Genomic DNA, 15998 nt, shown 5'->3' with positions numbered 1-15998 from the left:
TGTATAATTTATATTAAACAATTTATTGATGGACCAGTCGCACGCAATGTATATTACAGGACATCCGAGTTTAATGACAATTAACTTGTTTTGTCAACGTGGAAATTACAAAAACTTATTTAGGTTTCGAAATGGAACATTTGCATGCAAAAAAAAAAAAATCTTTTTTTTTTTAAATATTAATACATATGCGTGGGATTTGAAACTATAACCTTTAGTTTGCAAGCATGTTGTGTTACTGTCAGTGCTATAGGAATAGTTGAGACAAGCAATATTTTGAAAGATGAAGTCAGCCAGCAGAGAATTCTCGGGACATATTTTGGAGATTTTTCAAGTTATCATTCATCTTCATCGTCATCATCATCGTCATTCTGAGAGTCTGATCTTGACCTCTGAAAATCTTTGGTTTCCTGTCAGTGTAATACTCATTGTAGTCCCTATTGGCTCAAGGAAGTACGGAAGTTCCTCTCGATATACTGGTTGATGAGAGTAATGCTATTTGTGGTCCCCACTGGACAAAAAGGAACGTTAATTTCTGAGAATTAGCTATGCTGAAGGATAACCTATATATTTGGTAAAAGTAAAACATAAATAAATAAATACATTAATAAACATTGAAATAAATTTATACATAAATCAATACATAAACATTTCTTTCTTTCTTTATCTATCTTGATATTTACTTATTTTTCACTACGAGATATAAATAAACACTGCAATTTAAATGCAAGAGTTCCCAGATTCAAGCTCACCCTTCGTCTGTGTGGATTGCCTCGCGCCTTGTGTAATGCACCTGTATATGCGTATATATATATATATATATATATATATATATATATATATATATATATATATATATATATATATATATATATATATACACACACACACACACATACACACACACACACACACACACAGTGCTTTGCAGAAGTATTCACCCCCCTGCAAAGTTTTCACATTTTGTTGGCATCTGAGTGTACTCCATGGCGTTTTCAAATTAGACTTTACATGTAGAATCTACAGAAACTACTCCACATTAATAAAGTTAAAAAATGCATATAGAATAAAAATAAGTAAGATTTACAGAGAAAAACAGATTAATCCCAGTTGCATAAGTATTCAACCCCTTTGCTACTGCAGCCCTAAATCAGCTCATTGCAAATGATTTGTTTGAAAGGTAACAAAATTAGTGAAATGGTTTCAGTCTGTGTGTACTCAAAGTGGTTTAACTTGTAGATAATTTCCCTCAGGTATATCAAGACTTTCAAGCTGCAGCTCACATACTGATCCAACAAAGGAACCATGAAGACCAAGGAGCTTTCGAAACAACTCAGGGATACAGTGGTAGAGAGGCACAGAGCAGGAGAAGGGTACAAAAAAAATTAAAAAGGTGCTGATTATCCCTCTCAGCACACTGAAGTCCATCATTAAGAAGAGCAAGATGCATCATACCTCCCAGACACTACCCAGAACAGGTCGCACTCCCAGACTGAGCAGCCGGGTAAGCAGGAAACTGGTTTGGAAAGTCACTCTGAAGCCAACAGTGACCTTAAGAGATCTGCAAAATTCTGTGTCTGAGATGGGAGTCAGTGTTCACACATCAACAATAAGCCGGTCCCTACACAAATCTAGCCTGTATGGACGGGTGGCAAGAAAGAAGCCATTACTCAAAAAGCTTCATCTTAAAGCATGTATGGGGTTTACGAAAAAGCATGTAGATTAAGCTGCAGAGATGTGGAAAAAGGTATGGTTCTCAGACAAGCCAAAAATTGAACTTTTCGGTCTAAATTCCAAGCGTTACATCTGGTGCAAGCCCAACACCGCACATCACACAGTCAGCACCATCCCAACTGTGAAGCACGGTGGTGGCAGCATCATGTTATGGGGATGCTTCTCTTCAACAGGGACTGGGAAGCTTGTCAGGATAGAGGGGAGAATGGATGGTGCAAAGTGCAGGCGAATCCTTGAGGAAAACCTGTTTGAGTCAGGCATGACTCACATTTCAGCAGGACAATGACCTGAAGCACAAAGCCAAAGCCAAAGCCCTCACCGGAGTATTTGAACAAGAAGAGATTTAATGTTCTTGAGCAGCCCAGTTAAAGTCCTGACTTGAATCTAATTGAAAATTTATGGCAAGACTTTAAGATTGCAGTCCATCGACGATCCCCAATAAACTTATCTGAACTGGAGCAATTTTCCTGTGAAGAATCGGCAAAAATTTCACCATCCTACTGTGCTAAGCTAGTACAGACCTATTCAAAAAGACTCATACCACAAATTGTTGCAAAAAGTGATTCTACCAAGTACTGACTTAAGTGGCTGAGTACTTATGCAACCAGTAAATTTCAAGTTTTGCTGACACTTAACCTCCTCCTCATATAAGTGTTCAGTTTATCCATTACAGCTTTGAATAAAAAGTTTGTGCAAAAATTATCTGTAATTCAACAATAACCACAATACCCCACAGCTGTTTGCATTGTAGAACTCAGAAAAAGTATACAATATGACTCAGAGTAGGGCTGCATGATATTTTACCTTTCACATGAGCTTGCATGATTGGACATTCTGACTGTTGGCTTACTGCAGGGCAGATTGGCAGAGAATGGATTTTCAGATAGGTGTGTGCAAAACATTATTGTGACGCATCATTATGGGAGTCTGACACTAATTTGTCTAAAAACTATTGCTTTTTTTATTTTTGTTAGGGTCATTATTGTGCACTTTTGTAATATTACAAACTTATTTATAATTATTTATAATAGCTACAAAATATTTTACTTTTTCTACAGCTTCAGGAGAAAAATACAAAAGCGGGTCTCAAAAAAAAAAAAAAAAAAGTTGAGAACCGCTGCTGTAGGTGAACAGTTTTTCAATTGCCCTGTTTGGCAGGTATATGGCTGGGCTGTCTAAGTCAATAGTCACAATTTACAGTGAGACATTAACAGCAAATAAAAAGTACAGACTGTTGAAGCCTGCCACAGCTGTAGGGGAACTCTTGAGTTACGCATGGCATGTGAAAGCAATTTGAAGCCAGAAAGTATCAGCATGTCAATTTTACCCACAAAGAAAAATGTGATATTCTACAAAATATGAAAATCTTTTGGGATTTGACTCTTTAGTGGCAGTATGGTAACAGTTATTGAATGGCCAGTCCTTGGTTAAAAAAAAATAAATAAACAAGTACAGTCAGCACCACTTTATCTTTGTAACAGCAACCCGACAAACCAGAGTTCAACGTGGTTTACACAAGTCACAGAGCAAACGCTTCCTCACTGTACTGTGCTACGAGACCTGTTTTGCTCTGAAAAGCGATCTCCGTTCATCATTTGAAAATACTGCATCCCAATAAAACAAAGTAACGGCCTAATTTACCCTTTGCAGACTGCAATTTTGATTGGTTTGGTTGGTTTGTCATGCCTGAAGTTTATCACACAGATATTTCAGTATAGTAAATGTTTGTTTGTTTATAAACATTTTGGGCGATTTAGTATGCCGTCAGGTAATTCTTTGCACTTGTAGAACGCATTGCGGAACGCAAAAAAACAAAAAACAACCTTGCTAAAAAATGAAATAAAAATATCGATCTTGAACTACATACCAGACTAACTGTTGTTAGTTTGATTGTCTGAAGTCTGACAAAGGTTTTTATGCTAACCTGAAAAAAAGAACACACCTGTCACCGCACAGTAAGCAATTACATAATCGATCGAATCTATAATGGGCTGTCTGCAAAGGGTTACACAACATCAATATCATTGGGGAGAACCGCCACCCAGACTTGTACCCCATTTAAGTAGCAATCCCGATTATCAGGATCCCAATTAGGCGTCGCCGACTGTAATAAGACATTTTGTAAAAATAACAAACCAAAATGCTGAAAATTTTTGTAGTAAACACGTGGATCTCACATCATTTGCTGTATTCGCCTTTCACTGTCTCGACCTTTTTGCTCCCTCCTATCTCCAGACTATTATTTGTCCCTACACCCGCTCTCGCCCCCTCCGCTGCCCTGCTTGCAGAGCCTGCTCCTCCACTCTTGCCCCTCAGTGGTAGAGTGACCTACCCACGGCTCAGGACTGCTCAGTCCCTGACCACCTTCCGGCACCTCCTCAAGACACATCTGTTCAGACAGCATCTGCAAACCTCACACCTCTCGACTATATGGCACCCAATTGTACCAGTACTTGTATCAGCTTGTACTTGCACTGAACTGCCGTACTCTACTACTGCTCATAATTATAACTTTTCTGGATCTTGTACTTGATTTTACTCTTATAGGTATCCGTATTCACTTTTTTTTGTAATTGCTCTTATTTGAAATCATTCTTATCCATTGTACTCACTACGTGCCCTTAATGGACTTTACTCATATAAGCAAATAGCTTTACTACAAGTTTAACTGCTCTTAGTCGAACTCGCTCTTAAATGCAATTATTTACTCTATTCCTTATTTTGCTCTGATTTGAATTTGATCTTATTTTCTAATGATTTTATGTACTTTATAACTGCTCTTATCTGTAATGTGATATTTTGTAATTGGATATTTTGTATTGTGATGTTTTGTAGCAACTGTAAGTCGCCCTAGATAAGGGCATCTGCTAGAAATAAATATTAATAAATCTCAGATTCAACCCAAGGTCTAACTAAGAGCCCAGTGTGCCTTCTTCCTTGCATTAAATTTAAATTAAAAATGTATTTGTTTATTACCAAAAGTTGATACTTATTACTTGATTTAGAAGAAGCATGTTTGCAGTTGAAAAAATGCGTTAACCGGTGTATAACCGAATTACGATAATTACGGTTTAGACGAAAAGAAACTGTATTAATACTGTAATGTACCTAAACCGAGGTAAACCAAAAAAAAAAAACGGTATACCGACCCACCCCTACTGCCAGAAGCTTTTAGGAATGTGCAAAAAAAAAAAAAAAAAAAAAAAACACTGAACACTGTGGCTAAAGTCACCTCTCCTTTAAACAGTTCTAAGTTTAAAAAAAAAAAAAAAAAAAAAAAAAAACTTTAGCACACTGTGCTGCCCAGTGGTCAGCACAGATACTATAACTTGTCTCTTAAAGGGCAAGTCAAATATTCTACACACTTAGTCAAACCTGGGGCCAATTCTATTATAATTACAACATTTTTTTTTTTACTGAAATTACAATTCCAATGCTATTTTGTTCAGTTATAATTAGTTACAGTTATGCTGCAGTAATTACATTCATAAATTACAATTACACTAAAAAGTAACACAAATAGCTGCCTGCATTAACATGCTTACTCTGTGTATTCTACCAAGCAGTAATCACAGGTACACGCATACAAACATGCTACATCATGTTTTTTTGGTTTGTTTATTTCTTTTTACAAACAAATGGGGTCACTAAAAGTGGTTGAAAATACAAGAATGTTTGCTTAATGTAAAAGTCAAAATGGAAACGTTAACGATTAAGCTTTTACAAGATGTGAAGTTAATTACAAATTACACAACAGTTGTAAATGTTGCACTTGCTGAACTACATTGTGAACACATTCCCAAGCCTTGATCGATGTGGTAAATACTTACCAATTTGCTTTCGATATTGATCAACAGGCAATTTTCCAGAAGTAGTAGCCTCTTTTCTTCCCATTGTTTTTTCTAAAAAAAAAAAAAACAACTTTGCATTTAACTATGTTGGCTTTTTAATGCACCGTATTACACAATACAGTACACATTCAACAACACTGCACGTTCCAATTATTTATTAACTTGGACATTGAGCAGGTTATACAAATTAACTTTAATATGCTCCTTTTTTAAAATAAAATAAAATGATTTTTAAAATAAATAAATAAATATTTGTTAAATCGTGCCAACACTACTAAACTGTGTTGCTGTATGTTCAAATTATTTTCTAAATGGTTATCATATGTAGGCCTATATGAAATATAATGGTATAATTCTACATAGCATTACATAACAACATCTCCCTTTATAATGTCTTGTATTAAAAAATAAAACAAATTTCCCTGCTGCTTCTACTTTTTGATTTTAACTGTAAAATGCAAGAAATTACCACCACTGAGAATTGTTTGTTTGTGAATTTCTATGAGTTCATCTTCCAGTGAACTAAAGGGCTTGTGATTAAAGATACCAAATTGCTCCACACACCCCAGACTGAAAAATAAAAAGGTTACTGTTATAATTGATACATATTTATGAAAAAAGCCCTTCTGGAAGGTTGTATCTGACAATGTGAAATATTTTTTAAAAAGTTTACCTTTTGAATTACGTAAAATCTTTTCCCTATTCTCATAATCTCTCCCTCCACTGCTGAGAGTTGTGGTAAGAAACTCTGAAGAATCTCAGTGAGACATCAGCACGTACTGCCGCAGTGTCTAATGAGACATGTATTTGCATAAAGGTGACTGCAAGATTTAAAATGTGTTGAGGTCAATGTGAACAGGGAATAACAGATCTATATTAGAATGTTCTGAAGGAAAGTTTGCTGACAGTGTTGCTCCCATGGGACTGTACCGTATCACTTTTTCTTGTACCAAACTCTTTATTCTCCATATGAGTTAACAAGAATAAAATGAATGAATAAAGTGATTCCTCATACTGTGTGTGTGTGATTATATATATGTGTGTATGGTGCGATTTGATGGGAGAAGGGGAGTTCCCAGGCTCTGCTTTTTTTATCCCAGGGATTAACAATTAATTTCTGCAGATTAAACTGTTAAAATGCATATGTTGTTGTAGTGTGCAATGTATATTTGTATTTGGATTAGTTTAAATGGTAATAATAAAATACATTGTTTTGAATTCAACTCATGTAGAACCCGACCTTTATCGAAACTATCAGACTACACAACATTGACTATCGATTAAACGCAATCTATGGCAGATTTCCTTAAGGTTACAACTGCATTCCAGACAGCTATTTAAGACGAAAGTTAGTCTTAACAGGGGTATCGTTAGTAACACAAATATTTACTTCTGTTAATATTTGATAATCAAAGCCTTTTTAAATCAGTCTCATATATAGTTTTGGTTTTGAAGGCAATTCTCACTCTTGCGAGATAAAGACACTCTTTGCATCCAGACAACCTATCAAGAATTATCTATTATCAAGACAGCTAAATCTGAATTTTAGCTCCTAACGCAGAGACAATTGCCTTATAAAACCCACATCCATTTGTATAAATAAATACAAATATGGCTACACATACAAACAAATACCATATTGTTAATTAACTCAAAGCATGAATTGAAAGCAATAACACGGTTTTCTTACATTACACTTAAAACAAAATATTAACTTAATTTTAACGCCTGCTTATTCTCGAGTTCATAAGAGGATTAAAAACACTACTCATTGAATACTTAATGGACTTGTGTTGCCTCCTCTAGCTGTTCGGTGTCTTGAACAATACAGGTGCTCGAAGGCTCTCCTGCTGTCAAGGACAGGTCCAGGTTCCGGGTCTGTCTTACTTGGGTTTCATCGCCACTTCAGGGTACGAAAGAAATGTCTTTGCAAAGAACTAGAGTCATTAACTATTTAGGTATTCACTCTTCGTCCAGTAAGGTCTGGGATATTCGATTGCAGACTCCTACACTGAACATACTTAAATTTATGTCAACTTTAAATGTTCATCCAACTCTGTCTCCGGTGATCAAGATTTGATTGCAAGTACTTTCATGATTTTAGACATCTCACGCAGTGGACTCCCACATCAAGACAAACATTAGAATAGTTATCTCGTATTAATGTCTGAAGATGGTATCTCTGTTCCAGCTGATCGCAGGCTGGATCTCCCAATTGTCACAGTTCAAAGACTGGTTTATGTATTGGAACCTTGGATTTTTTGTTGGGAGCCCTGTTTGAGTGTCACTCTTATACTTTTGTAACGTTCTCTTTACCCTTGTGGTTGGATAGTTTGGTTATTTTTCATTGGTTGTTCTCATTCCAACGCGGCCCCTTGATCTCCATTGGTCTGCTATTCTACCACTGTCGGCTGGATTTATGTGATGGACTGGTTCCTGTCTAAGGTGTCAAAGCACCCAGAACTGTCTGGCTTGCGGTGCTGAAAGAGTCATTCAGCGATTGTGAAGATAAGCCATATGTCCAGTATTTAGTTTACGACTCTTTTTAAAAGCATTCTTTGTCAGTGGGGGAGTTTGTGACCAGAAACCAAGTAGACACAGAGAATGGCTTAAAATCCCCTTCTACATATTTCAATTATTTTACTTTCATACTCAGAATGATATTATGACCCAATCTGATGCTACATTGTATTATGTGCCATTTATTGTTGTTACACTCTGTAGTTATCAATGAGGTTATATGCAACAATGCAAGAACTTGTCATGAGTGTGTTTTAACATTATTTTAGTTGCTGTAAGTGTAGGTAGTTTTTGTAATTGATATCATATCCATAAAAATAATAATTGTTTTTATCCTGCATGATGGCAGATTTGGCACAATATGTCATTTTCCCCAACTACAAACAAAAACAGGTGAAATGAAAAAAAAAAAATTACATATACTTTTAAATTCCTTTTTATTAACATTATATATGAAAGAAATGTGAGAATTGCACAATAAGAAGAACATATTTGCTGTTGGTAGAGCATTTGGGCAATTCAGAACATCCAAGTATTGAAGGTAACTAGCGAATCAGAACCAGTGCATACTGACAGAGTGTAACGTTAGACAGTATCATATCATATATTATGTCACTGCATCATGTTCCTCCAAGAAAAATGAAATGACATTTGCAGTTGATATAACTGCAATTGTTCACGGTATTGAAACCTGAATGTCACTCGTGGTGACGTGCCCTTACTTTTAGTGTTTAATTATCCTGGTGAGGGTGCATATGCAGCGTAACTTCTTGTTGTAAATTAATAATAGTGTAATTCATATTTTATAGCCAGACATAAACTCAATAAGTTGCAGTAAATCTAGACATTTAGGAAAAATCTTTTCTAGCAAAAGTTTTGCTTTTGTGGATGAAGAAAAAAAGTTACAAGACATAGATGTCTACAATTATTTATTTTATTTATTTATTTTTTTTTTTTTTTGCAAATCCCCTAAAATGCTAACTCAAAAGTATTCATACCCTTAGATGATATGATAGTATTGTCTTCAAGGTGCTAGAAATTTTAATATGATAATGCAGAACTTAATTCTAGAAAAGTCTAGAAAAGGCTGGATTGTAGGTGAACATTCTTAGAGCATAAAATGGTTAGGCATAGGATAATTGCTGTCATTACCAATAAGTCAATATGGGCAAAAGTAAAGATCTATCTGAAGACCACAGGCAGAAAATTATTTATTGTCATAAAGCTCGAGAAAGATACAAGAGTTCCAATCATCTGAGTATCCCAATTTCAACTATTGTTTCTATTCAAGAAGTACAAGACACATGGTATGGTCACAACGCTCCCTCTGTCTAGAAGAAAGGTTTTTTCACCAAGAACAAGCAGAAGAATTGTGAGGAAGGTAAATAACAATCTGAGATTGACTGCCAGAGATATTCAAAGTGAACTGGCTGCAAGTAGAAATGGTGTTTCCATTTCAACCATAGGTCGAGTATTGCAAGGTGAAGGTCTCAATGGACGCAGGCCAAGGAAAAAGCCATTTTAGGAAAACGTCACAAGGACAATCACTTAAAGCTTACAAAAAGGCATTTGAATGATGGATATGAGTTCTGGTCAAAGGTTTTGTGGAGTGATGGAAAGCAAATCGAGCTACCTGGTCATGCTGATAGGTCGTTCCATTTGGACGAAGTCTGGTGAGGTGTACAAAGAAAAGAACACCATACCTACTGTCCAGCATGGTGGTGGTAATATCATTCAATGGGGCTGTTTTACCTCTAATGACACAGGAAATTTTGTTCCAATACATGGTAAAATGGATTCCATAGCATACCAAAGGATATTGGCCAATCATCTGAAACCCTCTGCTACAAAACTTGGTTTAAAGCGCAATTGGATGTTCCAACACAACAATGATCCAAACCACACATCGATCAGTATCGGGAAGTCGGACAGTCTGGAAGGCGGTGAGACTCTGTTGCAAGAACACATTGACCCGGAAGGGAAATGACGAGACAAAAACAGATTGGAGAGGCGGTTGTACTCATTTACCAAGGGGTCATGTGTGACAGCATAAAAAGGGGACAGAGAATCGTAAGATGTCCCTTCGCTTTTGATTTTGTATTTTAAACCTAGAAGGACTGTGAGAGACCCCATTGAAACGTAACCGAATCTAGAGTGTTTTGTTTGTTTTCGTGTTGTTAGTAATTTTCTTGTTTGTGAACCACCAGATGGCTAACACGTATCCAGAGCTATCGCCTTGGGCCAGTACAAAGCTGGATCAACACTATACCACAGTCACAAAATAAACTGTTATTATCCACCGTGAGCACTACTACACACACCGAAGACTGGTGACTGTGTTAGTATTATTGTGGGATGGATAATTTCTCTTTATTGTTTGGACTGCAACCCGTTATTGTTTCCTTCATGCAATACACATTGTTTAGTATTTGCTCACCAGACCTGGATATAAATAAAAGCACCCTTTCCAAACTGGATAAAAACCTCTGTTCATTACAGCACTGCACCACCCCTGCACCTGTATACAATCAACCACTTTGCCACATGTACTTACAATCAATTCTAAAGAACACAATCTTAAAATAAGAAATTCTCCAATGTTGTCTGCTTTTTATAATGCACCACCTCCCGCTGTAAATCCATCACAATTTTCGAAGCCACGATTCTGCCTCAGTCTGCCAGGAATACACAGTTACGAAGTCAGTGTGTTATAAAAGCTACATGAAGTATGCGCATAAATCATGCAAGTGCACCTCTAGCACTGGCAACTAGTAATAAAGTTGTAAATAAGCATTGTGCAGTCGCTAATATCAGAATTCCATTAACATTAAAGTCTATGGAACGGGATTGGTTCCTGGGAAAATGTTGTTAATAACTGAAAGCTGTCTTTATCAGGGTTGCTAATAACAGGCATCTACAGTATACCCACACACACACACACACGGCCATAGCCAGCTATGAGGCAATCATACTAATAATTATTTATTTAGGCCCTTTTACACTTTGCTTTGCTGCAAAATAAAATGCTTTTCATCATGTGTGCACACATTCATTCCCAAGTCCCACTGATATCTGTAGCCTGTGTGCTCTTCAAAATATTTACTGTCGTTGCAGACTGCAGCAACACAATACAGCTCAGTTCCTACCACCCTAACCATGGGAGTTAAACGTGTTCAAATGGCTTCGAAACGACCAAGGCTTATTAGCAACTTTTTTTACAAGGTGAGGCAAAGTAATAATGTTGATTAGAATAAAGTGCACATCAGCCTAATAGTAAGGAATAATACATTCCCTTGGTAGTCCGCAGTTCAGAGATCCAAGCTTATTAATATTCAAATTCTAAACCGCTTACTGGAAGCGGCTTGTAAACTGCAGTCTAGCGGACTGAATTTATGCAAATTTTAGCAATTCTATACAATAGTTTAGAGGACCCAGGTTGTGAATATTATTATGTCATTTTAGGTAGGGGTTTGGGGGCTTACCCCTGATAGATATATATGAATATGCTTTATACATGTAGGTCCTGAGACCCAAACATTGGGCTCCGTGAACAGGCCAGCCATACACAATTGAAATTGGGTGTAAAATGGTTGTTTCGTGTTGAGTCAAGAACTGTTCAGCTCGACATATTGTATGCTTAAATTGTGTATATTTACTTATGTCTAGTGATTGATGTGTTTAGTAGGCTACTGTCTGTATTCGTTGTACACAAGAAATATGGATTTGTAGAAACATAACTGTACAGCAGTTTTATATTTACAATAACTTTACCGGTTCATCACTGAATTACACCGTAACACAATGCCATTTTGCTGGTTTGTTTTACTACCAGGTTTGTGGTCGCTAAGCCCTTTGCTAAGCAAATGACACATTGACTTTCCTAGTGTATTATATTCAGTATGTCCACAAAATTGTTGATTAGTCAGTAGCATGTCTTTGCACACTGCCCACCTTCTGAACGACATTTTATAAAAACTAAAATGGGTCTGGTTATTACATTAGGATTTAAAACTAAGTATAGTGCCTACAACAAATATTCTTATTGTCTCTGTGATTTTTCATGGCTGACTATGGCCCTGTGTGTGTAATATATATATATATATATATATATATATATATATATATATATATATATATATATATATATATATATATATATGTATATATAATGTGAATACGAATTGGTTCTCTAATGAATATAAAATATATTTTTTGCAATTAGAAAAATAAAATAAAAGCAGATCTAAACTAGTCAGCTACTTCTTTTGCATGAGGGAATGAGAATGTCTGCAGCGAAGGGGTCTCAGGGTGTGAATTGCCAATCTCATTCCCCACCTGACCCTTACCCAGCTTATGCTGACCAAGGTCTCTTTGCCTTTGATGAGCAGAGCTGAGATGTATATATGGGTCAGGATGTTAATGGGTCATGGACCATATCCTATTAACACACCTGAGCCTTCTGTAATTCTAGTCTTAGGCTCATAAACGAGGGGCATCGCTAATTCCATTAGGACAAACAAAAGGGGCTAGAATTAACATACCAAGATAATAGGCATGTTCCTGCACAAGAAAGCACTGAACCCAAATTATTATTAGAAACTATATCTTCAGTAGTATTAAAATAAATGTTCTGTTTTTAAACGTATGTTGTTATACTATGAATTGGAAGTACATAACATTATATAAACAAACAAAAAAAAGCATAAATAACATTATAAAACAATGTGTGGATCTATTGCTGTATACCCTTTATTGGAAAAGACAATTGGGTTCATTCTGCTTGAGCTAAATTGTGTGAATCCTTTCAATTGGATTCATTTTTATAACCTTTTTTTGTTTCTTTACAGTGGATTGTTTAAAGAAATCAGCCATGCCCTGTGCAGATTATAAACATTACACACCTTGCATTGTAAGAAAAAAATCTTAACAGATGCAATGGGTTACATTGTATCAAAAACAGTGTGTTCCAGTGGTATAAGGGAAAACTTTGATCAATGGGGTATTATACAGACTAGAAGAACAAAGTAAGGGAGTAAAACAGCCCAAGACTGTGCTCAGTGCTTTTTTGAAGAAATGTCATAGAGCATGGGGCTGCTAAAAAGAACACGTACTACAAAGGGCTCTGTGTGATGTAGGCTGAAGATTTTCTTAATCCCCAAATGGCATTTCCCTGACAGCAATTCTGATGCAAATAATATATATAGATATATATATATATATATATATATATATATATATATATATATATATATATATATATATACACACACACACACACACACACACACACACACTGTTATTCACACAGCACGTCAAAACATTTGTGTGGAAACACTGTAGGTTGTGTGGGAGCTAACACGGCCATCACAGTCTTAACATTGCATTTCAATGTACAGATTTAAAAAAAACAAAAAAACAAATGGCACAATAGATCAAATGGTTTGAAAATATCTCTCAGGTGGCAGTGAAAAGTACATATTCAAGTGATCAAAGCGGTGACAGATATAAATACTTATATGATACCCATGACTGAACTTAGCTAAAAAACACAGAATACAGTTGTGTACCAAATGCGAAGCCTAGATTTCAAAACATAAGGGATTTTATCATCCAGAAACCGAAACGTAGTAGCGGTTGTAGCAGGTTTACAGAAACATATAGGATCTATACCCTAAGCAGACATAACCCCAACTGCAGTACCAACACCTCTACAATAATACAACAGAAATCATTACATGGAACTGTGTAGGCCATGTTTGTTGGCCAAGTATTATTTTTGCTCATACTCACTCTCCAAAAATCATATTTGTATATTACTGTCTTTTTTTTTTTTTTTTTTTTTTTTTTTTTTTAACTATTATTCGTAGTATTACTAGTATCATTATTACTTAATTACATTGTCCATCAACAAAACCAATTGCTTTTGCCAGCGGACCTGACATCAATTACAAGCACTACTGAACATGCATTTTCCTGCTGTTTGTCATTCAGGTACACAGCTGAAGTGCAATTATGATTAGGAGTGCCCACTGTGACAAGGCAAGAAAATCTCTAGATAGATTGATAGAGAGATAGACAGAGACAGTAGTAGTGTTTTCAGGTTCATCTGGGACAGAATGAGACTGCAACTGTGAGTAGATGAAGGCCCAAGCCTTTTGTTGTACAGCAATTCATTAAAAAAATGAAATCATTAAGTAGAGGAAGGGAACTGGTCGTCGAAAATGAAAATGATTATAGTAGTTTTTCCTTTAATCTACCCCAAACACAACCTTCTCTCACATTCTTGTCCCCCCCCAATCCTCACAGTCTTTTTCAGACCCACTTAGATCCCCTCGCTCCCTTACCTCAGACCCCCGCCCCCATGTTCTACGCGCCAAACCTGCACCCCAATTCCCTCAGACACACAACATGTAACCCCTGTATGCATACACACACAAAGCAACCTCCTGCAAACACACACAACATTCAACCCCTGCATGCACACACGCACACCATGCAACCCCTTGCACTCACGCGCACACCCCCTTTACACTATCCTGATTCCCCTCCCCATCCAGGATCACTACAATATCTATCGATCTATCTATCTATATATATAAACATACACATACACACACACACAAATGGTTGATATCAATTCTGCTGGAAATCTACTGTGGTCAAACTCAAGGTCTGTTTTGACACTGAATGACCCATTGAGAATGTACTGTTTAAGTAAAAAAAAAAAAAAAAAAAAAAATAATTGCACGAGAGGTGATTGGTGGTACAGTGGTTTTGTTTAACATTTTTGTTAACACTATCTTTCATATTATCATGTATGGTTAGGGATAATGTTTGGTTGACCTATAAAGCAACACAAAAGCATTAATCATTATTTTAATAATAATTCCCATTTGGAGCAAGTAGGTGCAAATGTGTGCACATGCTTTGATCATACCCATAAACTAGTATTATGCTATATTCACAGCGCAAACTCGGTGCAGAGTACATTATCTGGCAGTTAAGAGCAGCCCACTTAATCGAAGTAATGAGGAAATTAAATAGAAATATCCAGAATTTACGTATGCGCACACTATTAACTGTTTTACTGACCCCCGAGTAAAGGGAATAGGCTGGGTGCAGTTAAGTATAGAAATTAAATATTAAATTGCAATGAAACTGTGTGGTCATCGTTTCCTTGCTTTGAAATGCATCTGTTGGGTTCTGCTGTGTTGCAAAGACCAAAACAACAATATGCAATATGAGCAAGAACTAAATCCTGTATTTGTTTATTTGTTAAATAACAATCGTTCCATATTTGCATTTATCATGTCCTATAAAATGTAGGACCACCTCTGCACGTTTTAACATACGTACTGCTTTTAATAAAATGCTTTAAAAAAGAAAAAGAAAAAAAAGTTCATCGTGCTAATCGTAAAATTCCTCACCCTAACTTTGTGTACTGACAATTCCTTCCTGTATCACTTCCAAATGCCAACACAACGGATCAGCCTAACCCTACACACACAACTGGCTGCACATGTGCCAACGAGCAGCGTCCTTCTCCAATCATCTTTCAGGACTTGTTCTCATAAACCAATCGCACTGCATGGGGCGGAATTACCTGACAATTACTAGTTTGTTCAAGTCCTAAAGCACTACACTGCACACGTATCCTGGAACAAAACTGCCAGTGCTCGTTCAATAGAATCAGCGTTAATGCGCATAGAAAATAATCATTTCAACACACAAAATAAAATGGTTTTACATTTGCATGCGTTTGTCATTTGGAAGTGCACGGCAACGTTACCTTTTTTGTTATTCCCAGATCCTGCAGTTTCAGACGTTCCTCTTTCAGCCCACGTCACCTAGTTTATTTTTTTCTTTAACCAATCAGCTGCTTTACCCACGCCG

The 15998-nt window shown here is 36.3% G+C and overlaps 1 protein-coding gene across 1 annotated transcript in view; it reads right to left on the bottom strand.

The window, feature by feature from the left end:
* The window catches only part of triqk (triple QxxK/R motif containing), a 33154-nt gene extending 17160 nt beyond the window's left edge, over nt 1-15994 (bottom strand). Inside the window, exons 1-2 of the mRNA XM_041248800.1 lie at nt 15895-15994; nt 5565-5636 (exon numbers count right to left, since the gene is read on the bottom strand). Coding sequence (XP_041104734.1) covers nt 5565-5628 — 64 coding nt within the window. The 5' untranslated portion in view covers nt 5629-5636; nt 15895-15994. The remainder of the gene's footprint in view (nt 1-5564; nt 5637-15894) is intronic.
* Between the last annotated feature and the right edge of the window lie 4 nt (nt 15995-15998).

Source organism: Polyodon spathula, chromosome 4, assembly GCF_017654505.1.
Source record: "Polyodon spathula isolate WHYD16114869_AA chromosome 4, ASM1765450v1, whole genome shotgun sequence".
NCBI lineage: Eukaryota > Metazoa > Chordata > Actinopteri > Acipenseriformes > Polyodontidae > Polyodon > Polyodon spathula.
This window is presented reverse-complemented; position numbering and strand designations above follow the sequence as displayed.